The 25793-nt window shown below is 39.1% G+C and overlaps 1 protein-coding gene across 1 annotated transcript; it reads left to right on the top strand.

Annotated features, from left to right (window-relative positions):
• Window positions 1–8718: 8718 nt before the first annotated feature.
• Window positions 8719–11727, top strand: LOC126795722 (uncharacterized). Its single transcript, XM_050522496.1, has 12 exons — window positions 8719–8920; window positions 9304–9375; window positions 9459–9594; window positions 9702–9765; window positions 9867–10100; window positions 10205–10329; window positions 10455–10649; window positions 10734–10824; window positions 10910–11081; window positions 11196–11303; window positions 11394–11493; window positions 11577–11727. Exons 1-12 carry the CDS (start codon window positions 8719–8721, stop codon window positions 11725–11727), a joined length of 1650 nt encoding a protein of 549 aa, XP_050378453.1.
• The last annotated feature ends 14066 nt before the right edge of the window (window positions 11728–25793 follow it).

Here is a 25793-nt window from a genome sequence, read left to right as displayed (position 1 = left end):
GCGGGTGGCTATCCAATATCGGCGGTGTATTATGAGAGGGGTAACAGATGTGTACCAGCGTTCTTGGTACCCGTATTATAAATGCATTTGGGTAACCAGAAGGGTTACTTAATTTCTCATGAGCGCTTCTTTTCATATTTCTTTGGGACAACCAGATGGGCCGTCCATTGACTCATGAGTGCATTTAAATTTGTTTGATTTGTGGATTTTCGTATATATATTAATATGCGAGTTATATTTTCATTTTACTCATACGAGCTGTAAAGCTTACCGGGTTCGTGTTTACAATCCCGGTGCACCAATTCGATGGTGTAGTGGATAACTCCGCATGTGTGGATTAGCGGAAATTGACGGACCGCTCAGAGGACTTGAAGTTATTTATCTCCAGCTTGTGTGAAGATTTTGTGTGACTATCTTGTGAGGTTGTTGTGAGGATTATACATTTCCATTTGTTATAATGTTGAATTATAATTTGGTTTGTAATAATCGGTTTGACTGAGTTGTATTTTGAACTCAGAGATGATCCGCTGTGGTATTTTAAATGATTTCGATTTCATCGAGATTGTTTAGTGTTTAACGACTTTAAAATTTTGAGTTTTTAAGCTTAAAATTTTGGGATCGTTACAACATTAATGCAGCCGTGCTTCATCGTTTAGTCATACTCAAGTGAAGATTCAGTTATTAAGTACCCATGTCTTCCAAATCTTTTTTTTTTTTTTTTTGCTATTAAATGACCCCAATGCTAAATCCTCGAACAATTTTGTCCTCAGGGACCGTGTTGATTGGATGGTATATATGTTCAAAATGTTGATACTTGATATACTAGAAAAAATGGGAGATGCAAACTTTCAGAATGGTCAAAAGTCAAAACTTGGACAGTATTAGTTCGTCGTCTAGCTTTATAGCATCATTTGCATCCTCTTGTCTTACTTCTTTGGCTATTAGTATCCTTTGATGAAGGGATTGGAACATTATTGAAATATTGCCATTGACCATTGGCATCATTTTGAACTTGATTGTTGTTAGTTGTTAAGTAGGATCGATGAAGAAAATTGAGTTTTGTTAGAATGAGTTGGAACAGCTAGATAAAGCATAACCATGTTACTCATGGTGTGTCAACAACTAGAGTTAATCATTAGGATTAGTGCTAATATTCTCCAACTCTCCTATAAATAGATAGCAAACCTTTGTAACAATTCATCAAACAATCAATACAAATCCTCATATTCAAGTTGGTATCAGAGCCACTTACTTGGTTGGTTGCAAATTTGCTCCAATTTTTTTTTTCGTCTGGCGTAGGTGTTCTTGCCAGACGTCCAGATAAGCAGTGACACTGCCTCTGCTCTCCGTCGTCGCCTCCTCCGGTGCCACTGCCCTCGGTCCGACCTCCGACGCCGTGCCTCCCCTCGGTCCGACCTCAGCGTGCCCGTGCCTCCCCTCGGTCCGACCTCAGCTCCTCTCCATTCGGATCGCCGACGCAGCAGCAGGACAACTCGAGACCCGGTTACCCACGGGTGATCCGCAGCAGCCGCAGCAGCGCCGACCCCGTCGTCGCTTCCTCGCCGCAGCAGCAGCAGCGCGACCCGGGCCCGAGCCCCGCCTCCACACCAGCAGCGCCGACCCGAGCCCCGCCTCCGGAAGTCCTCCCCCTTTGTGATTGTGTTGTTTTTGGAAGTGAAGAGGGTTTTTGAAGGAGCCAAACTCAATGGGGCAAATTTCCGTAAATGGAAGAAAATTATGACAGCCCATCTCCGAGGAATGCACAAGATAGGACATGTAACCGGCGTCACTAAGGCTCCCAATGCAGATGCGGTTGTTGCCTACACTAAATGGGACGATGATGATGGCCTTGTAATGTCTGTCTTGTTCAAAGCCATGAATGAAGAGATACTTGACCTGGTAGCAGAATGTGATACCGCGCATGCCATATGGACGACATTGGAAGTCCTATTCACTAATGACTCTGATTTTATACAGGTTCATGAGTTAATGTGCACAGCCTTTGCAATGCACCAGGATGGGCAACCGGTGGCGCAGTATTTCACCAAACTGAAGAATATTTGGGCTGAGATTGATGTGAAACGTCCTTGCATGATCAAGAATCAGGAGGATATTGTTTGGTACCAAAAAGAGAAGGAGCTTGAGCGAGTTCACCATTTCTTGAAAGGTCTTGATGCAAAGCATAACAATGCGAAAGGCGAGCTACTCAGAAAGACCGAACCTCCTAGCCTGATCACAGCTTTCACATTTATCCGTAAGGATGAGTCTCAGCAAGAAAGTCTTCATAAAACACAAGTTGAAGTTTCTAGTCTCACTGTTCAGGCTACATCTCCAGCACCATCCTTTCAGCCAGCCACTTTAGCTCCACTCCATAAGCGCGGACCACCACCAGGCTTCGGGAATCAGCCCCGCCCTCCTTGCTCTTATTGTCATGATACAAACCATGCTCGTGCAACCTGTTGGAAATTGTATCCACACCTTAGACCCCAGAGGCCTAATTATCGTCATAAGGCGAAAGCAGCTATTCAATTAGCCCCGGAACCAGATATCTATGGTGTGGTTGGACAGGATCATCATACAGCAGGAGGAGCAACACCCACAGCATCAATAGCTGGTCGTGGTAAGATTGGTATGGCTTTACATATTTCTCACTTTGTTGGTTTTGATACATGGATTATTGATTCTGGTGCGTCCGATCATATGACTTATGACAAATCTTATTTTACTATCTTGTCTCCTCCACCAGTACCATATGTTACTAATGCTAATGGTGATGCATTCCCCGTATTGGGGAAAGGGTCAGTTCGTATTACTCCCACAATAGAACTTCACAATGTACTATATGTACCTGCTTTATCTCATCATTTGATATCTGTCCCACAATTAAATACTGAAGCTAAGTGCTCTGTGACATTTTTTCCCATGTATGTGATATTTCAGGATCTTCTCACCGGGGAGTTAATTGGTCGGGGGTATCTAAGGGGCAGGCTGTTTCATCTGGATCAGACGTATGCGGGGAAGAAACCAGGGGCCCCGTCCCGGATCGCTTTGCTCTCCACTTCTGATAAGCTAAGTGAAGTTTGGTTATGGCATCGTCGCTTGGGGCATCCATCTTTTAGTATTATGAAAACATCCATGCCTACTTTGTTTCTTGGTGTGGATGAGTCAGTTTTTCGTTGTGAAACATGTGTTTTGGGCAAGAGTCATCGTTCTACTTATTCCCCTAGTACTTCTCATAAACCTACTCTTCCTTTTGAATTAATTCATTCTGATGTTTGGGGGCCCTCCAAAGAGACTACTGTGTCAGGAATGCGGTATTATGTGTCATTTATTGATTATTGCACACGTCTTTCGTGGATTATTCTTCTGAAAAACAAAAATGAGGTTTTTTCGGCTTTTCAAGCCTTCTATACCACTGTCCAAACACAATATAATGCCACAATTAAAATTCTTTGTTCTGATAATGGGGGGGGAATATGTGAATCGTGTCTTTCAGGAATTCTTTAACGCACATGGAATTGTTCATCAAACAACGTGTCCTTACACACCTGAGCAGAATGACGTTTCCGAAAGGAAAAATCGTCATTTACTTGATATGGCCCGGTGTATTTTCTTTAGTGCCCATATGCCTAAATACCTTTGGGGTGATGTTATCCTAACTTCTGCTCATCTCATTAATCGTCTTCCATCCCGTGTCCTTGGAGGCAAAGTTCCATATGAGGTGCTTGCCTCCCATGTTTCCTTACCCTCTTTTTCTAATCTTCCCGCCCGTGTTTTCGGTTGTGTTGTTTTTGTCCATCTTCCAAAACATCAGAGGTCTAAGTTGGATGCCCGAGCAGTTAAATGTGTGTTTGTTGGATACAGTGGACATCAGAAAGGGTACAGGTGTTATCATCCACCTACCAGACAGTATTATGTCACTATGGATGTTACTTTCTTTGAGGACATGAGCTATTTCACGTCACCTGATACTGCTCTTCAGGGGGAAAATTCATATTTTGAAGAGTTGTATCATGAAGAGGGGGAGACAAGTCAGTCAGGAGATATGGTGCCAGGTTCGATTGAGATTAATGATATATCAGCTACACATGCACCACCAGATGATTCTGGTATAGTCACTCCAGAGATTCAGGTACCAGAAGCTGACAGCACAACTGTCCCTCCGACCTCGCCTACTGTTGTTTATACCCCTGACCAACGTTTCCCTGGTACAGAAGATCACTCATTTGAGGTTAGTCATTCTATTGGGGCAAATAGTAGTGAAGCTAATAGTAGACAATATGTCCTACCACATAGGTCTACTCGGGGTCAGCCAACAAAAAAATATGAACCTACCCTTCAGGCTAAAGCTAAGTATCGTGTGGCAAACTTTATGTCTACCAAAAGATTGTCTAAGTCATATGAATCATTTGTGAATCAAATTTCTGCTGTATCAATACCTAACAAAGTGCATGATGCATTGGGAGATCCAAAATGGAGGAAAGCGATGGAAGAAGAGATGAAAGCATTACAGAAGAACAATACTTGGGAACTTGTATCTTCACCATATGGCAAGAAGGCAGTGGGATGTCGTTGGGTGTTTACAGTGAAGCATAATCCAGATGGGTCGGTGAGCCGGTATAAAGCACGCCTAGTAGCAAAAGGGTTCACCCAGACATATGGCATAGACTATGATGAGACATTTGCACCTGTTGCAAAGATGAACACTATTCGGGTATTGCTCTCTTTTGCTGCTACCTTAAACTGGCCACTTAGACAGTTTGATGTTAAAAATGCATTCCTTCATGGAGAACTTACAGAGGAAGTGTATATGGATATTCCTCCTGGATATGTGGTAACTTCTCCAGATAACTTTGTATGCAGATTGAGAAAGTCTTTGTATGGTCTTAAACAGTCTCCTCGTGCGTGGTTTGGAAGATTTTCACAATTCATGAGGAAAATTGGCTGCAGACAGAGTAATTCAGACCATACATTATTTCTCAAACACCAACAAGGGAAGGTGACAACCCTAATTATATATGTTGACGATATGGTAGTTACTGGTAATGATACTATTGAGATGGATAGATTACAGAAACAGCTAGCCACAGAGTTTGAGATGAAGGACCTAGGTACACTCAAGTACTTCTTGGGGATTGAGGTAGCCCGGGGAAGTGATGAAATCTATATGTGTCAGAGGAAGTACATTCTTGATCTGCTAACAGAAACAGGTATGTTAGATTGCACTCCAATTAATACTCCTATTGAGCAGAACCATCGGTTAGCAGAGTACCCAGATCAAGTACCCACTGACAAAACTCGTTATCAGAGGCTAGTTGGACGCCTTATTTATTTGTCACATACCAGGCCAGATGTCGCGTATGCAGTAAGTGTAGTGAGTCAGTTCATGCACAATCCGAGCGTGGATCACATGGATGCTGTTGTGAGGATTTTGAGGTACTTAAAGTCAGCTCCAGGGAGAGGAGTAATGTTTTCTAATCACAACAATATCCTTGAGATTTGTGGCTTCACAGATGCAGACTGGGCTGGAAATATTACGGATCGAAGGTTGACATCAGGGTACTTTACATTTGTTGGAGGTAATCTTGTTATGTGGAGGAGTAAGAAACAAAATGTGGTAGCTCGATCTAGTGCTGAAGCAGAATACAGAGGAATGGCTCAAGGAGTGTGCGAGTTATTGTGGCTTAGGAATTTGCTACAAGATTTGGGTGTTAAGCCTAAGTGTGCTATACAGTTGTATTGTGACAACAAGGCAGCTATTGATATTTCACAGAATCCTGTGCAGCATGATCGTACAAAACATGTAGAGGTTGATCGTCACTTTATAAAGGAGAAGTTAGACGCCAAGATCATTTGTTTTCCGTTTGTTCCTACAGAAGAGCAACTTGCGGATATACTCACAAAAGGAGTGTCTAAAAAGGTCTTTTATGACTCACTTAGCAAGTTGGGCATGGTTGATATGTATGCGCCAACTTGAGGGGAAGTGTTAGAATGAGTTGGAACAGCTAGATAAAGCATAACCATGTTACTCATGGTGTGTCAACAACTAGAGTTAATCATTAGGATTAGTGCTAATATTCTCCAACTCTCCTATAAATAGATAGCAAACCTTTGTAACAATTCATCAAACAATCAATACAAATCCTCACATTCAAGTAGTTTGATTTCTGTCCTGATTCGGATACGGCTGTTTCAATTGCTGCGGAGATGGTTGATCAAGATCTTGGTCTAGCAACTGAAGATCTGGTGTCTGTGAGACTGTGACTGGGATGATTGATAAATTGGTTACTCTCTCGGGAGCTACTTCTAACGATTCATCAAATAACTCTGCTAGCTCGAACATAAATATATGGAAGAGCTCTGGCACGTCAACCACATCTTCCTTGCAGTCTGATGCATCTCTAGTGGAGAAAGTAGAATAGACTGAATGCTTCTTGTATATTGGATGATTCATTCTTCACTGAAATGTTCTATAAATAAGCTAACAATAGTACACTTAACCTATATTTGTATATTCCTATCACAAATCACTCCCTAATTGGATCTCATTGAATCACGCCCTAATTGGCTCAATTACTCACGCTAACAGAGAAACATCACCATGTTCAGCTAAGACCCGAGCTTGACCTGATTGATGCACGTCAACGTGTTGTTGAGCTAGTAAAGATGAAGGAACAAGCCGCGGCCAAAAAGGCAAAGAAGAAGCTTGTCAGTCCTGGGTGCTAACGCAGATTAGCAGCATATATATTGAAGTGAATGTATATTATATTATAGTAGTTTGTATACGTTTCTGGTTTCCCCCCTACTTTAGAAACAATTTATGAAAAGAATTCCGGTATTTTTTGTTTTGATTGATTGTTGTTTTAATCTTTCGAAGCCTGAACTCAGTGACACATGATCAGCAGACGAAAATAAAAAATCACAAGTGAGCAGAGTTGAGTAGAAGAAGAGGCTGATCTATATAGAGTCCCATGTCACGAGCTAATGTACGACTAGGCAGATCTTCTAGACCGTGCTTACAAATATGAATGCACACTCAATTTTGTAGACAAAATCAGGTTGGGAAACATGCATGTTGCAGTACTTGGGTGAACCAAGTGTGTGACTTGATTCTCGACTGATCATATATCATGATGGAGAATTTTGTTTCTTCATGCACTTGTTGTAATTTACAAGTGACTGTGAGTCTGTGAGTCATCGAGTTTCAAGTCATGATTATAAACATATTCTGGTAGAAAATCATTCATAAAATATAAATTAAGGTCATGAAGTTAAAAATAAAAAGAAAGAACGAAAGAGTACATATTAGAAGAATTGAGATTGATTGATTAACCTTTTTTAGTATATATCTAATGTCTATACAGTACATTTTCCGCCCAACTTAAAATTAAACATGATGGGAATGAAATGGCATAAAGGCGACAATAATGTTACCACGATTTTTTGACACGTTGCTACATATAATTATCAATTATACCCTTCTAACCCTAAATTTTCATTATAAAGCGACGCGCCTCACTGCCTCATTCTCATATCAACCGAGATTTTTTAGCTCTGTTTTTCCTCATAAACTTTTATATCATCGTAAATCTTATATTTGTATTGTTTATGCTTCTTATCTTAGTCTTCTTGATCTAGCCACCTACTGGATTCCAGACATCAAAAAAACCAATATTAGGTAATTAAGCGTTCTTATTGAGGCTAAATTGCGTTTTCTAAGTGTTATTTTTCAATTCATCTACTATATTGGTGTTTGATTTTAGATTTTTAATAATGCATGTGTAGTAAATGTGGTTTATATCTTGTTGATACCTTTTTATTATCGTAAATATGAATTTCTATGTTTTTCCCGATTAAAATAATGTAGTTTTCGGCACTAATTGAAAGTTTGAAACCTACAATTATCTCAAGTAACATACAATTAGGCCATTTCCAATATTCTTCTGACTGTCATAATCAAATTGGTGGTCGATGAATCTCCGAACTTTAATATTCCTCATCATTATTATTACACATCCTCAACAAAAATATGCAGATCTACAAGATTTCTTCTCGATCTAGTCAATTCTGGTCAAAAAAATATGTAGATATACCAATTCCGGTCTCGATCTAGTCAAAGCTGGTGATGAATATGCAATTGTCCGGATTTAGCCGATAATTAAACATAACATATTGTCCAAAATAACTCATATCTAAATATGGCTGAGTTGTCATTGAACTGGAAACAAAAAAAAAATTCGATTCAGTGGTGTATAGATGAAAACTATAGCGTGAGAAAAATCATTAAAACACTAATATGGTAAAGGAAATTAAAAATCAAATTGTTCTAGATTATTCTGATGTAATAATCAAAAGATTGAAACAACGAGAACTTTGAAAATAAGTTATTCCTTCATCGATCTAGAGCTAATTCTCAATAGAACGTCATGTCAATTCCAGATTATTTGAATATATATTTATGGAAAACAGACTTCATCTAAAAAACTGATTCATGTCGAACATTTCCAGAAAAAACTACCTACATGCAACGTATTTTACGTATCCCAAAAGAGTCTATCCGTATAATACCAGTTATGGTATAAGAGTTATATCCATGGCGTCAGTCTCTCTCTGTGAAATTTACGTAACTGAAACTAGGAGCGCGCAGTGACCAACCTCGTGTTCTCTCTGTTTCTGTGTACGTGTAAGTGTAACTGAAACAAGAGTCAGAAAGTTGAAATGAAACAACTCACGAATTTCATCTCCACCACAGCCTTCAAAGTTTGGCCAATCAGGGACGACTTAGGTAGGAACATTCCAGACTTGTCAGAAAGGTGCGACGCATGGAGGCCATTCGTCAAGTCTGAGAGTGAAAGGGGGCTTAGGAAGGATCCAAACATTCCTTATAAAACGGCTCTGAAACCGCACCACAGTGCATCAGGTCAGCAATCTCGTTTTCAGTGTACTTTTCTGTTTGTGTCAGACTTGAGAGTGAGAGTTCTACTGTTTCTTTGTTGGACTCTGAATCTGAGAGGAGGAGAAGTCTCTGAACCAGAGAGTGAGAGGGAGTTTAGAGTTCTTTAGTGATTTTGCAATCTATATTTTGTTTTTCTGTGGAAAAATGGCCGGAGAAGGAGTGTTCTGTCACCAGGTGATATTTCCAGAATTCTCATCACTCCCGCCCTGTTTCTTTATGTGATATATGGAAGAAGCTGCATGCATGCATGTGTTCGAAGGGTTCAAGTGTAGAGAATTTCTTGTTTGTATTATGGTTGTTTGATTGATTTTTCGACTGACTTATTAATTGGGTTGAATTTTTTTCAGTGCCGCCAAAAGACCACAAGACGTGTGTTCTTGTGCCGCAACGTCATGAGGGGACGAGAATGCCAAGTCAAGGTTTGTGACCGTTGCCTCAAGAGGTCAGAATTTTAGAGACTCATTTTCTCAATTTATCAAAATTAATGATAAAATTTGTATAGATATGGTGTCATTGATATTTCATGCTGATAATAGATATGCAAAGCCTGAGCTTGGGGGTGTGACGGAAGAGGCGGCTGCTTCAGATGATTGGAAGTGTCCAAAATGCTCAGGGAACTGCAACTGCAGCCAATGCAGGTATGACTTAAATGTGTAATTGAGTTGTACAGTCTGCTATACATGTAATCATTCTGGTTATGCCGATTTTTCGATTTGCTGATTAGACAGATATGTTAATTCCACAGGAAGCAAATGGGTTTAGAACCTCTTGGTCGAATTCTGCCTAACTTAGCAAAGCCTTCAGAGGAGGTTTGGCAATACTTATGTTGAACTTGGAGTTGCAGCATATTGTTATTATGCACCTCATTTTAAATTTTTTGTGTACATGCTAACTGTGAATTGTGACATAGAAGCCTGCGGAAAGGTCTGAGCCAAAGGCAGAGAAAGATGTGGCCGCAAAGGGAAAGCGGAAGGCCAAGGCTCCCAGGGAACCCCGCACAGTGAAGGCAAAGGGGGAAGTAGTTGACCCTGAATTTCCTCTGCCTTTAGGGGTTCCTTTAACAACTGTTGCAGGCATTGAACTACATCCTCAGGATGTAGGATATGCCCTACAGTTCATAGAGTTCTGTGTGGCCTTTGAAGAGGTGATAATTTTCTATTTCTCTTATGTGTTGAATGTTGCATATATTCCACTTGTTGTGCTAGTTTATCTAACTTTACGTGTTTCATATTTTGTGGTTTACTTTAGGTTTTTGGAGTCAACAAAGCACAAGCAGAATCTCTTCTCAGAGATCTAATGCTTCAAAAATACTCCTCTGTATTCCAATTCCAGGCCACACTCTTATCTGTACAGGAGGTGGAAATCCAACCCGAGTAAGACTTCTATCTAGTAACTAAATTCTAGACAAAACTCATTGAATGTTTAAATCAGTTAGTATACTCAATCATGTCTTAGCAGCTTCATTATCGTCAGACTTATTTACATAAGATGTTTACAGACGCAGGCCTTTGAACCATTTGAACGAAAGCTCCTGGTTCGAGTATCTGAGCTGCTACTTCTCTGAGTCTCAACTCCTTCTGAAGGAACTGCCCTCAGATTTATTTAGTAAAGGAGTTGAGGGGTACAACTCTTTGGACTTCTCCCAGAAGCTGAGAGTCCTAAATTTCCTTTGTGATGAGGCTCTTGACACTAAGTAAGTAGGATAAGCATATCAGTCATAACTCTATATATTTCCTGTTTAGCAAGTGCTGATAAAATTGCAATGTCTCTCCTCCAGTGATCTGAGCAATTTCATTAAAAGGAAAGGAGAAATACTCACTCAAAGAAAGAGTAAAGCAAAACAAAAAGTTTCTGCTGCAAAGGCTAAGGTAACATGAATTTAATTGATTAACAAAAAAAAATTCTTTCTCAGTGTATGTGTAGTTTCTGATTTTAACTCATTATTGGACACAGGAGATAAGTCTCAAGGAGGAGTTGAAAACTGAGGTGGCTAAGGACAAGGCCATTGCTGCAGAAGACAATGCTGCTTCAACTTCAGATCTCGGAACTACAGTTTCGCGACTAAAGAGTGAAGTAGCTCAAGCTCATGAAGAGTTTCTTGAAGCCAAAGCCTTGCAATCAAATTGTATGCACCCTTTCTAGCATCTTCAGCTCGTACTTTTGTTAAGAATACTGAAATGTGTTTCTGGTTTCTTAATGATGAATGTTTGATTGTCACTCTGCTAATTCTTCTTTACAGTGATACAACATGATTCTGTACGAACGGAGCCTTATCTGTTTGATGCAGATGGTCATGTCTTCTGGAAATTGAAAGGCTGTGACGATGGAAATGCTCTGCTGCTTCAATGTTTGTTTTGAGTTTTGACCTTAATATGATGCTTGTAATGTTGAGTTTTAGTCTTGTGAGCATGGATACTAAAAGTTTTATATGGTGCAGATGTGGGAACTTCGGATCCATTTATATCTTCTGATGGAAATTGGTTCCTGTATGGAGCAGAACAGAAAGAAGCCGTTGAAAAGTTCTGCTCTTCTGTGAGGTATATGCACATTTAGTTGTTATAGATATGTTCTACTTAGGTTTCATGGAAAAGTTGCGATAATTGTTTGCAAACTTTTTCAGGAAAAGAAACCAGATGACTGAGACGCTTCCTTCAAGTTCTGGAAGCAAGGAAGCACTTCCTTCAAGTTCTGGATTCAAGGAAGAACATAAGCTTGATAATGCAACTAATGAAAGCCAACAAGAAGACGTACCCAAAAGTAGTGCAGAATAGTATATCCAAGATATTTACATAGGTTTAGATACATAGCTGCAAGTATTTGACTCTGTTGTTTGTATTCTTAGAATAGCTGTATAATAACTAATCTGGTGTAATTGTATACAGTCCATCATATAGTGAAAGAAATTATAAATTTAAAAGGTGCATCCTCTCTTCTGATAGTTTTGATTTCAATCTTGTGTCTGAGAAGTCATTGAAATGAGGTACTGTAGCGAAATGTACTGATGTGGAAGCATCCCTTGGTGTTGGTGCTTAGTCGAAAACTCGAAACTGATGCTAAAGACTAGTGTGGCTTGTGCATTGGCTGTGCAAGTTCAGCTTGCTCCTATCAGTTATGATGGGGATTGCCCGCTGGTCATTCAAGATGTCAATGATTGAAAGGATGACAGTTCAGTAACCTTCGCAAAACGCAGCAGCGAAAATGGCAGTGACAAGTCCACCAATAATGACACCTCCACCAGCAACAGACTTATCTTGGTGATGCTTTGAGGACCCCCAACTTTCTGATTCAGCAACCTGAATCTGATTCTGAATGTGCTGCTACAACCTAATATTGGAGTGATACATGCTAATAGTACTTGCTGGGAATTCTAACACGAACACACTGTACTTTGAGGAAGGGTGGTAGACGCAAGCCAACCCAACTTCTTACAATCAAACAAAGTCACAACCACGAGTAAATTTTCCAAGAAAAATTCAGATCTGTGTCGTAGAACCCTACACTGCAACAGGGATTCCAAAGCCTAATTCACAAACAGAAGGAAGACACTACACTAATACCAGAACTTAGACGAGCAACATTATGAATTAAAAGTGGCAAGGAGATCCAAATGTTTTCAATGATGCATCTGAATATAAGTAATCAGTTTACAGCAAAACAAACTGATATGTATACTCAAGAGTCAAGATAAACTGAGGTTTCAGGATATCCATGATACTCGACAGGAAGGGCAAATTAAATCAGAATTAAAATATTTTAAAGGCAAAGAAGTAGGAAACGATTAAGAATAATGATTTGAAGATAAGTAATTCGCGCGTTCTAAGGAAACTAGCTGCTGAAATATTTAAGAAGATGATATTTTGGATTTTTCGGGTTGGTCGTATAAAATTGCAGATTTTAATTTGTGAATCAGATTTAAGCAGATTTTAGCCAGAACATCCGTTTGAGACGCATAATACCTTTCTGGAATGAGAACGACGAGATTTACAAGACTCACTATAGTGAATCCTGTCATATTTAAGCCAAATAATGACGTTTCACTATTCCGATTCGGTATTTAGTATTTTAGGCTAGTTTTATTTTCCTTTTAGAACTATATTATTTAGGTTTCTTTGTTTCTTTTTTAATTTGAATACTTTAGGTTTCAATGTTAGATTATAACTTTGATTTTGTTAGGTTATTGATGCATATATAAGCATTATCTTTCTTTGTATTTGGACAACTTTTAGATCAATAAACCTGAGTTTTCTCAATTATCCACGTGGATTCTAGAATTTCTCGTAGATTTAAAAAACCCTAGTCTTATGGATTCAAGGCTGTTGTTGAGGGATTCCAGCGGATTAATTCTGCTACATCAATCCAACATGATTTCAGGAGTGGAAAGGTATGAAAGAACTTTTTTCCTCGACAAATAAACACTTTGATAAAGCTCCTCAATAACACAAATATGAAACATAGAAAAACCCATAAAAAAATCTAGAACAAGCATAAGAATATGAAAAACTGCACATCAATTAGTCACATTGAACACTAATCCAGGTTGTAGTTAACTCTTCCTTGAGAAGATTATGGAGCTCCATATGGCAGTCGACTATCTTATAAGATCTGAACTATCAAGTATCAACCACTGATACAAGACCATCAGTTTGTTCAAAATAGCTTCTGCAATAAGATCGAATTGTTTTTTGACCCTCCATGTCCCATATATTGATTGTATAACAACCAAAAGACTGTGCTGTGAGTCGTCACATTGGACCATAATTTCAAGCATCGTTGTAATAGAAAGTTCAACTCCAAATTTTAAATAATTCAAGACTCAAGAGTGACATTGTTAAATTAAGACAAACCAATCCAGAACTGGTACTGACAATATAACACAACACTACCTCATGCGGAAAATAAAAATAATAGAGAACACCGGGATTTAAATAGAAATAATTCGAGTGAACACTAATCCAGAATGGAAATATAAATAACTTTCAGGCTCTCTGTCACTGGTCAAAAAGATGTAATTTGCATAAGGATCATCTTCATCATTAGTCACCAAAATATATTGAGATGATGGATACTTAGTGGATGGAATCTGCCTCCTGGTGCTTCTACGAATATCTACTTGATTATTCACATGCTGCTCCCCCTGATCAAGCTCCCCTTCATCTTCGACTTTAACATCTCCCGTGTCAAGTACATTTTCAACTCTATCACCTTGCAGCCCAACATTGGATTCCTACTGCAACGGTGAATCATAAATGCGACTATCACTTGTTTCTCATTCTCATCTCGCTTTAGCTTGAACACCCACTTGTTCTTGAGTGCTTTTCGGCCTTTAGGAAGCTTCACCAACTCATAGGTGCCGCTCTTTAGTAAAGATTCCATCTCAGACTCCATGGCTAGTCTCCATTTGTCGTGGTCTTGATGAATCTTTGCTTCCCTGTAACTTTCAGGCTCTCCGTCACTGGCCAAAATGATGTAATTTGCATAAGGATCATCTCCATCATTAGTCACCAAAATATATTGAGATGATGGATACTTGGTGGATGGAATCTGCCTCCTGGTGCTTCTACGAACATATACTTGATTATTCACATGCTGCTCCCCCTGATCAAGCTCCCCTTCATCTTCAACTTCAACATCTCCCATGTCAGGTACATTTTCAACTCTATCACCTTGCAGCCCAACATTGGATTCCTGCTGCAACGGTGAATCATAAATGCGACTATCACTTGTTGCATTTGGTAGTACCTCTTTGTCGAAATCTGCAATAGATTGGTCTTCATGGAACACCACATCTCTGCTTCTTATGAATTTCTTAGTTTTTGGATTCCACAACCGATAGCCAAACATTTCTTCACCATAACCGACAAATATGCATGGTGTTGCCTTGTCATCTACCTTTTTCCTCTGCTCCTTGGATATAAGTGCGAATGCTTTACATCCAAATATTCTCAAATGTGAGTATGATGCATCTTTCCCGGTACAGACTTCATTTGGAGTCTTAAATTCCAAAGGTACATATGGTGCCCTGTTGATTAGGTAGCACGCAGTCTTCACAGCTTCTCCCCAAAATTCTTTTGATAATTTTGCCATCTTCAACATGCATCTGACTTTCTCCATAATGGTACGGTTCATCCGCTCTGCTACGCCATTATGTTGAGGGGTGCCAGGAAATGTCTTCTCATGTCTGATGCCATGCTTTGCACAATAATCTCTAAATTCGTGCGCTATGTATTCTCCACCATTATCACTATGAAGGCATTTCAATTTTCTTCCAGTCTCCCTTTCTATCATTGCGTGGAAAATTGTAAACATCTGGAACACATGGTCTTTAGATTTCAACAAATAAACCCAAACCTTTCGTGAAGCATCATCAATATAAGTAACAAAGTACTTATGCATACCTAATGATTCTTCTTCCATCGGGCCACACACATATGAATATACAAGATCTAGAATATTTTCTTTCCTAGTGAAAGTCTTTGAAAAACTAATTTTCTTATGCTTACCAAATAAACAATAATCACAACAGTCTAGTGAGTTACCTTTGGCAACAGGAATTAGCGACTTCTTTGCCAACAACTGCAGTTCTTTCTCACTTATGTAGCCAAGACGTCTATGCCACAAACTTGAAGAAGATTCATCGACTACATTCAACTCACTCTTGCATATCTTTCCATAGGTCTTGTAGAGAGTGCAACACATTTTTCCTCTAGCAACTACAAGAGATCCCTTGGTAAACTTCCACTTTCCATCACCACCATGATGATGAAAGCCTTGTCAATCAAGTACACCAGTTGACATAAGATTGAGACGTAGACCAAGAACATGTCTCACATATTTCAACAATAACTGACAGCTCACATCTGTCTACAAGCAAATATCTCCAATCCCAACAAAATTGGAGTAGTTGGAGTAGCTCATCTTCACTTTACCAAAGTCACCTGCTTTGTACGTAGTGAAGAACTCTACGTGAGAGGTGGCATGAAACGAGACTCTGGAATCAACGATCCATTGAACTTCAGGATTATCTACTAGTAGACATTCACCTCCAAGTGACAGGAACTCACACTCATCATGAGACACCGCAGCAGCAACATTGTTTGTGTCCTCCTTTTGTTGATGAGTAGCGTCTTCTCTCGCTTCTTTGAATTCCCGCTTCAATTTGTTACAATTTTTCTTCATGTGGCCTGGAATACCACAATGATGACACTTTTTGTTGAACCTTGTTCTGGATTTGCTCATAATCCTTTTGTGACCTTTGGGTCCTTTGCTCTTGCTCCTTCATCTCCTCTCCGCAATGAAGAATTGATCATTTTCTGAACTTGATGAAGAACTCCTTCTTGTTTCTTCGTTCAACATATTATCTTTAATATTTTCTATAGATAATACACCATTAGGAGCAGAGTACTTACAGTGACAACAAATGTCTCCCAGCTATCTGGTAATGACCCGAGGAGCAGCAACGCTTGTAACTCATCATCAATCTTCATGCTCATCGTGGCTAATTCATTGAGTATACTCTGAAAGTTGTTGAGGTGCTCGATCACTCGAACGCATCCCCGATACTTCATGTTGACAAGCTCTTTAATGAGAAAAGCTTTCTTGGTAGTAGTCTTTTTTTTCAAATAAGGACTCCAGCTTCAACCAAAGCTTATGCACGCTGGTTTCATTGGCAACATGGTGAAACACACTAATGTCCACCCATTCACAAATATGACCGATGGCTTTGCGGTTCATCTTCGTCCAAATTGCTGGTGAAATATCACTTGGCTTGGCATCGTCTCCCTCGATCGGCTCATGCAAATCTTTGCAATAGAGAATATCCTCCATTGTCGGCTTCCAAGTAATCCAATTGGAATGGTTGAGTCTGATCATGGTACTCCGTGATCCTTCCATTCTAGCAGCTCCCAGTCAGAACCAGGAGATCTGATACCACTGTTGGGGAATGTGGAAGAATGAACTATAGAATGGAAATAGAAATAACTCACAACCACAAGCGAAAAATAAAAATGATAGAGAACACCGGGATTTAACGTGGTTCGGCAAAGTGCCTACATCCACGGGTAACAACAATAAAGAACCTCCACTATACGAAGAAAGGTTACACCGAGAGAAACACTACTTCAAGACTCACACTTGAAGGGATACACTCTCACACACTTTATTTTGCTACACACACAAAACTCCCTACTTAGAGTTTTCTCTCTATCTCTCACTCTTGATCACACATAAGATGATCTCTCCCTTATTGTTCTTCTATATTTATTGCACCATTTCTCATGCCTTTATATAGGCAAACATCTTTGTGCAATTAATGCATTTGCATGTAACATGCATGGAAGCAAAGTCAATATTCTTCCTTAATTCATGCTCAATGTTGGCATGCTCATCAATGCATTCTTCTTTCTTTGTCAAACAAACAACCACCTACCACCACAAGGTTGTAGATTTATTTCTTACCTTCAACAAAAGTTGCTCCAAGTTTCAACAAAATCAACTATATCAATTAATGGGTCACCAAAGCAATAGGTGTGCTTGATTTACTCATGTGAACATCACCTAGTTTTCTCATCTCCATTAAGGAGGGATTGACCCTATCAGCTAAAAGACTAACCTTGAATCAAAGTGCCAAGACCCATTGTTTGATTTTGATTCTTGAACCCAAAATCGCCTGAACTAGACTCTTCTCCTACTCCACTCGAACCTTGTCGTTGTCCTGCAACACCTTCTGCTCCTTCAACGCTATGTCTTGTTTAGAATCTCAAAAGATCTCGTTGTAGGTAAACAATATCTTCTTCATTAGAAAAGCCAATACACACCCAATATATAAGAAATTCAAAACCAAATTAGAATCTCTTAGGGATAAAACCCTAAAACAGAGAAAAAAGGAAATACAAGAGAAATAAAGCTTTCATATATTGATCGATAGATTTCCAGCTACACCTGAGGGAATACGAACCCCATTTTAGATCCAACAACCACGACACGTGTCAACAACTAGTTGGTTCCACTTAAACAGACTTAGCAAACCCTAACGACTCTTAATTAACCCTAACAGACTTAATTAAACACTCACGCGTAACCCATGTGACTTCCTCATACAACATTCTCCTAGTTCCAACAGGAAAGCTATAATTACAACTGATTTAACAATTCAGCCCTCTCCACAAAAGCTTGACCTCAAGCTTTAAAATCAGGAAAGCGTTTGCTGAAATCATCTGCCTTTTCCCATGTAGCTTCTTCCTCATAGTTGCCAATCCATTGAATCAACCACTTGGTCACTGCAACATTGTTTTTCTTGAACATTCCCCTTGCTAATATCTTTGTATGGTACCATCTCGGGTTGTAGGGATCAAGATCTGGAGGTAAATGAGCAGCCACCATTGTACAGTCACCCAATTTCTTCTTGAGTAAAGACACATGAAACACTGGATGCACCTTTGCTATAGTAGGAAGCTTGAGTTTATAAGCCACTTTGCCAATTCTCTTCTCAATCTGATATGGCCCATAGTACTTAGGTGAGAGTTTGTGAAAAATTCTCTTCTTTACTGACTGTTGCCTACAGGGATGCAACTTTAGGTATACCCCCTTCAGCAAATTCTCTCTTAGTATGCCTCTTGTCATAGTATAATTTCATTCTAGCTTGAGCAATTTCCAAGATCCTTTTCAAACCAGCCATCATCTAATCTCTACTTCTAAGTTGTTCATCCACAGATGCAACAACAGTTGAACCAGGTACATAAGTTCTTACCACAGGTGGTTCATAACCATACAGTGCCTGAAACGGTGTCATTCCAATAACATAGTGAAAGGAGCTATTATACCAAAATTCAGCCCATGGGAGACCTTAGTCCAAGAATGTGGCTTTCACCAGGACACATCTTAAGTACTGCTCTAAAGTCTTATTTAAATTCTCAGTTTGGTCATCAGTCTAAGGATGATAAGCTGAGCTCTTGTTCAATGTAGTGCCTTGTAGCTAAAAAAATGTAGAGCAGAAAGAAATCAAGAAAATAGGATCCCTATCTAAGATGATAGACTCATGCATGCCATGCAGTTTGTATACCCCATTAACAAATTCTTGGACCACTGTAGCTGCAGTGTAAGGATGGGAGAGACGTAAGAAATGAGCAAATTTAGTAAATCTGTCAGTTACCACTAGAATAACCGTCTTCCCATTTGAGCTTGGCAAATCCTCTATGAAATCAAGTGAAATGTAGCTCCATGCCTTGTCAGGAATTGGATTTAGGCTGTAGCAAACCAGGTGGGAGGATTGTCTCATAGTGATTTTGCTGACAGATGTGAAAAGTTGAGACAAAATGTTTTATGTCACTGCTTATTTTAGGCCATGCAAAATCTCTAGCCACTCTCTTCATTGTCATATACCTGCCTGCATGTCACCTTTCATAACCATTATGGAACTCTCCAATGATCTTGTTAAGGCACAAACACCTTGCATTATACAACATTTGCTCATTCACCAGCTGATATTGAGGATTTGAATTACCATCAGTTTGTAATTCATGTATAATAACCTTAGCCTCCTCATCCTCTAAACAAGCTATCTGAATGTCACTGATAAAATTAGATACTAGTGTAGAAACTCTTGTCACAGACTGCAAGGTTACATATTTTTTGATAATGTTCTTTGCATCCATTTCCAAATTCTCCTTTCTAGATAAAGCATCTGAGTCTGCATTATGCTTGCTTGGCTTGTAATGAATGGAATAATTGTAACCATCCAACTTGAGTAGCCATTTCTGATGTGTTGGTGTTTGAATCTTTTGCTCCAAGAAATACTGCATTGTTCTATGGTCTGTGTAGATCCTAAAAATGATTTCCCAATAAATATGGTCTCTAACGTTGAACAACAAACACCACTACCATCATTTCCTTGTCATACACAGATAAAGCAACATGCTTATAGGCTACAGCTTTGCTTAAGTAAGCAATCAGATGTCTTTCTTGGGATAAAACTGCTCTAATTCTAATACAAGAAGCATCACATTCTACATGAAATTTCTTAATAAAATCAGGTAATGCAAGCACTGGTGTTTTCATCAATGCCTGTTTGAGAGTCTCAAAAGCCTTTTTTGATTCCTCAGTCCACTGAAACCCCCCAATTCTCAACATGTCAGTCAAAGGTTTAGCAATTAAACCAAAGTGCTTCACATATTTCCTGTAATAGCCAGCCAACCCTAAAAACCCTCTCAAACCTTTCAATGTGTTAGGTTTCTTCCAGTCTCTGATGCATTCAATCTTCTTAGGATCAATAGAAACCCCTTGAGCACTCACCACATGTCCCAAGTATTCCACAGCTGTAACTCAAAAACTACATTTGCTCATCTTTATCTTCAATTCATTTTTCTGCATTAGTGTGAACACCCTCTCCAACATGATAATATGCTCATCATAGTTTTATTGTAAATTAAAATATCATCAAAACCACCAAAACTCCTTGTCTAAGCAACCCCCTGAGTATTTCATTCATAACTAATTGGAAAGTGGCAGGAGCATTAGTGAGGCCAAACGACATAACCAAAAAGTGGCCATTATGAGTTCTAAAAGCAGTCTTACTCACATCAGCAGGGTTCATCTTGATTTGATGATAAATAGACCTGAGGTCCAATTTAGTAAAAATCTGAGCTCCACAAATCTCATCCAGTAATTCATCTTCCACTGGAATATGGTATTTGTTTTTCACAGTAGCAGCATTTAAGGACCTATAATCTACACACATTCTCCAAGTACCATCTTTTTTCTTTACCAAGAGTACTAGAGATGAAAAAGGGCTTCTGTTGGGTCTAATCACTCCATTATCCAGTAATTCTTGCACTATTTTTTCAATTTCAGATTTCTAGAAGTGTGGATACCTATATGGCCTAACATTGATGGGAGTGTGTTAGGCATTAACTCAATAATGTGGTCTTGCTCCCTTTTAAGAGGTAGGGAAGTAGGTGGCTTGGATAGCTCTTCATATTTAGCTATCACCCTTTGAATTCTTGAATGAACCTGTGGTTGTTCTCTTACTGGATTCTGGATGGCCTGCATCTGCAATAACATTGCTCATTTTTCTTTTCTAATCAATCTAGTCATTGCCTTGCTACTTATTAGTGTAGCCTCAGTGGTATCTACTCCCTACAATGATTCTTCCTTGTTATGCACAGTAAATTTCATCTTCATCGGCTCAAAATTCCACATGATATCCCCCAAAGTCTTGAGCCATATAGTTCCCAACACCACTTCACAACCATTCACTAGTAAAATATGTAAGTCATGTTTAAATTCAAATTCTTGAAGCTTGAGTGCTAATTTAACTTCTCCACTTGTTTTGGCTCGAGCTCCACTAGCCATGGCTACACTCAAGGAAGTGAAATGGTTAATATGCACTTTGCTGCCTTTTCAATAAACTTGGATGAACAAAGTTATGAGAAGCTCTTGAGTCTATAAGTACCTACACTAGTCTCCCATTCATGCATAACTTACCCTTATGCTGCATAGTGTTTGAGTGTTTCCTTCCAATAGCTTGCAATATAATCAATGGTTCATCCAAATCTACTAAGGAGGTGCTTCAATCAAGTGATTGCTCAATTCTTCCTCATCCTCATCCTTTTCATCATTATCAAGGATAATTTCAAGGCGCATCAACTACCTTTTTTTTCTACATCTGTGACCCTCCTTGAATGGTTCAGGGCAAAAGTAACACTCCCCATTAGCCTTCTCGGCAGCAAATTCAGCTTCAGTCAACGTATTCTACTCTCTCTTTGGTTGTTGTAACCATTGGCTGGCTTGGCAAAACTTGTTGTTGGCTAATTGTAACTTGGTGCAGACTTGTTACTTGGTGCAAACTTATTGCAACTCACAGGGCTAGTTTGTTTTGATGGCACTATTGAGGCTATACTGCTTGCCTTGTGAGGCATTCCACTAAAAATGCTAGCAGCACTAGACCTGTGATGGTTGCCATGCCTTCCCTCTTTCTCAAACAGCCTTGCCAAATCACAAGCTTCATAAAGGGTTCTAGGCTTTAATGCCTGCACAACAGTCTTAATTTCATCCTTCAAGGCCTCAATGAAACATGAAAGGAGCAGTTCAAGAGGGAACACTGGTGCTCTCCTTGACAATTTAGTAAAGTTCTTCATATATTCTTCCACATAACCAGTTTGGTTCATTCGTGCAACAACTGCCTGATACTCTGAACGATTGTATAGACTAAATCCCTCATGAGTAGATCAGTCAGACCCTGCCAATTGCTAGGGAACTCATGCTTGAACATGTACCACTTATCAGAAGCCTTGTCAGTGAGATGCATGGTTGCAATAGATAGCTTTCTCTCTTCAGGTATTTGATAGAAGTCAAAATATTGCTCTGCTTTGTTCAACCACTCAACTGGATCCCTCCACTAAAAGTGACAAACTCAAGCCTCATTTGAGATGCAGGATTTGGTTGGTTTGGCTGAGTACCAAGGCCAACTGTATGAGCTACACTTGTAGATGGCATGGTGGTGGTGAAAGGTTTAGACATATGAGTTTTTGGTGGTATGGCAGTGTTAACTGAAGTTTGGTATGGTGTTTTGTTGAAGGAATTTTGGTGAACAAAACTTGTTGCAGGTGAGTTTTTGTGTGTAGGTGAGCCAATGGACATGAAAGATGTTGTTGTATTGGAACAAATTGTGGTATTGTTCCAAACATTGGCAAACTATATGCTATAGGATACATACACGAAAAGTGATCAAAATTTGGCATGCAAGTAACTTGAGGTTGGGGTTCATGTCCCATATTCATATTAAAATTAGGTAATCCATCACTGTTTAAAGCATTTGTAGATATCGACTTCATGGTCGTAGACTTAGATTTCAACACTTCGTCTGTTCTAGTGCCACTCACCAAGAAATCAAACAAATCATCAACATCATGAATATCTACTCTATCACCAGTGTGGTCAACAAATTGAACATGAGATTGATAACCCTCACAACGAGCGAAAGTTGACGATGAAGCTGAACCACCTTTGATTGTGGTCATGCCTTTTTGAGGAGTGTGGTTCGTCGAATTGAACCCCGGTTTGAGCTGAGCAAGCTGTTGTTGCAAACCCTCCATCATATTTTGAAACTGTTGCAGCTACGCTTGCATCAAAACCTTCAGATCTATGAGTTTAGCATTGGTCTCTGCCAGCTGAGCGCTCGTCTCATCGCGATGAGCTTGAAACTCCATTTCGAACTGAGCCATGTCATCGGAAACAGTAACCGTGTCTGAATCGTTGGTAGATGTAGGTTTGGTTTCCTTGTCCCACAGATTCACCATGATCAGTGGCTCTAATACCAAATATTACGTTTAAAACCTTAAAACAAAGAGAAAAGGAAATGCACGAGAATTAAAGCTTTGATATATTGATCGATAGATTTCCAACTACAGCTGAGGGAATAAGAACCCCATTTCAGATCCAACAACCACGACACGTGTCAACAGCTAGTTGGTTTCACTTAAATAGACTTAACAAAGCCTAACGACTCTTAATTGACCCTAACAGACTTGATTAAACGCTCACACATTACCCACGTGACTTCCTTAGACAACATTCTCCTAATTCCAACAAGAAAGCTATAATTAAAACTAATTTCATAACAGAATCTCACCTTCCAATACCCTCTGGAACAAGCTATTTCAAGGCCGCACAGTCTTAACAGAGAGAGATAGAGAGAGAGAGAGAGAGAGAGAGAGAGAGGGGGGGAAGAATGAGACCGATGTCTCCCATAGTCTCATTTTGGGTTTGCAAAACAATTTTGTAATTTACACATGTTTTGGAGGGTACCCAATGTCATTTTCAAAATTTCATTAATTCACAATCGCAAATAATGGGTGTTGAATAATAATTGAAAAGACAAGAGATTTATGAAGTACCTGAGGGAGGCGGAGGGAGTTAGACGACGTTGTTTTGGGGGGCGGTTGTTGGTGGTGTTAGAAGAGGTGGCAGTGGTGCGCCGGAGGAACCATTGTTGTTGATCGTCGTTTGGGTTTGAAAGGGTCGTGAGGTTAGGGTGAGTAGGTAAAATGTAATTGGAAAGGTTAACCGGTGTTTTTTGTTGGATCCCACATTAGAAATTAAATTAATAGGAGAGCAGTTTATATGTGTTTGCAAATTATGTAATAGCGTACCCCAATCCGGTACATAGGATACGACCAATGCTATTGGAATTGACCAAACATGGACTTGGACTATTAACATAACTTGGACTAAAAACCTTTAATTAAAAAAAATTGTGCTCGTGTTTTTATTCAATGAGAGCAAATTTAAATGATCTTGGGGAGTTTACCTTTCAAAAAATTAAAAAAAAATCTTGGGGAGTTGTATTTTCACTTAAGTTAGAACCCCTCTTTAATCTTTTGGAAATGATTTTTTTTGGGTACAAATGGGGCCATTAGCCCAAGAAGAGCAACGAAGAAACTAGTCAGAGCTACAAGCCATAAATTTCCTAACTCTAAAAAGACTAACAATGCCATCCAACAGAGTATCGATAAACCAGCGTAGGAGGGTCATGTAAGATACATATCCCTCCTAAGTGCACGGACACGAGTGTCCGTATTGGACACGATTTGATACGTAGACACGACATATAGAAATTGTTTTGGACACGGACACGGTGTGGACACGTTAATTAAATATTATTTTTAATATATATATTTATTTAAAAATTAATTTATAAATTTGAAAGTATTTAGAATTGTAGATGTATGTATATGTCAAAGTGTGCATTAAAATGATGAAAACATAACTTGTTAGAATGAAAGGACTTAATAAGCACCTTGGATAACCAATGTTCGAATCCCACCACAAGCATTCTTATTTTTATCACGAGTTTCTCTCATTATATATATATATATATATATATTAAAGTGTGCATAAATATAACAAAAACTGAATCTGTTGGAACGATTGAAGAGTTGTTGAGTGCCTTGGATGACCAAGGTTCGAATCTCACCATAAGCACTTTCACTTTTATTATGAGTTGATACGTGTCCGCGTGTCCGGGTCGTGTCCGAAGTCAGTTCGCATGTCCGAGCGTGTCCATGTTGGACACACAATACGTTGCTCATAGCACGTGTTCGTGCTTCATAGTATCCCTCTATCATTAGAGGTACTATGCTTAACAAGGATATCAACTACCATATTCCTCTATATGTGGACATGTTTCACATTAATAAAGTCAAAAACACACATCAAGCTTATGCAGTTCATTATCAAGGTCCCAAGAGGATGCAAATCAATATTATCATGCTGAAAAAGATTGATAAGCACTAATAACTCATGAAATGATTTTTTTTTGTTCAATAAAGAAGATTCTAAGAGTTTCCCATCTACCACAATAAAACTTTGGACATAATAATCCATTTTTTACCTAACAACTTTGGACATAATTATCACTTGTGTTCCACTCTGATACTATTATATATTAATCGCAGTTTACATGATCATAGTTGAATATGGTGTATACCTTCGACTATTTGCAAAACAAAAAAATATTAATTATCACTATTAAATATTAATCACCATCACACCCTTGCTTCTTCTCTGGTTTCTTTTTCACTCAACATAATAACATCCAAGAACACATACATAAAATGATTCAAGCAAGTTCCAACTTCACTCAACATCATTGTTTTCCAATTTTGCATTCATCCTTAACCACTAGTCGCGGCAGTTCCATGTCATTGTGAAGGTGCCAAGTTTGTTTGACCATTTTAAAAATTTGTCGGGTCGGGTCGGTCAGACCCGTTTTTAAAATGTTTTCTGATCCCTTAACCCCTTTCTCTTTGACTCTTTGTGCGTCTTCCAATCAGAAACTGAAACA

This window comes from Argentina anserina, chromosome 5, assembly GCF_933775445.1.
Source record: "Argentina anserina chromosome 5, drPotAnse1.1, whole genome shotgun sequence".
NCBI lineage: Eukaryota > Viridiplantae > Streptophyta > Magnoliopsida > Rosales > Rosaceae > Argentina > Argentina anserina.
The sequence above is the reverse complement of the archived record's forward strand: the minus strand, read 5'-3'. Positions and strand labels throughout refer to the sequence as shown.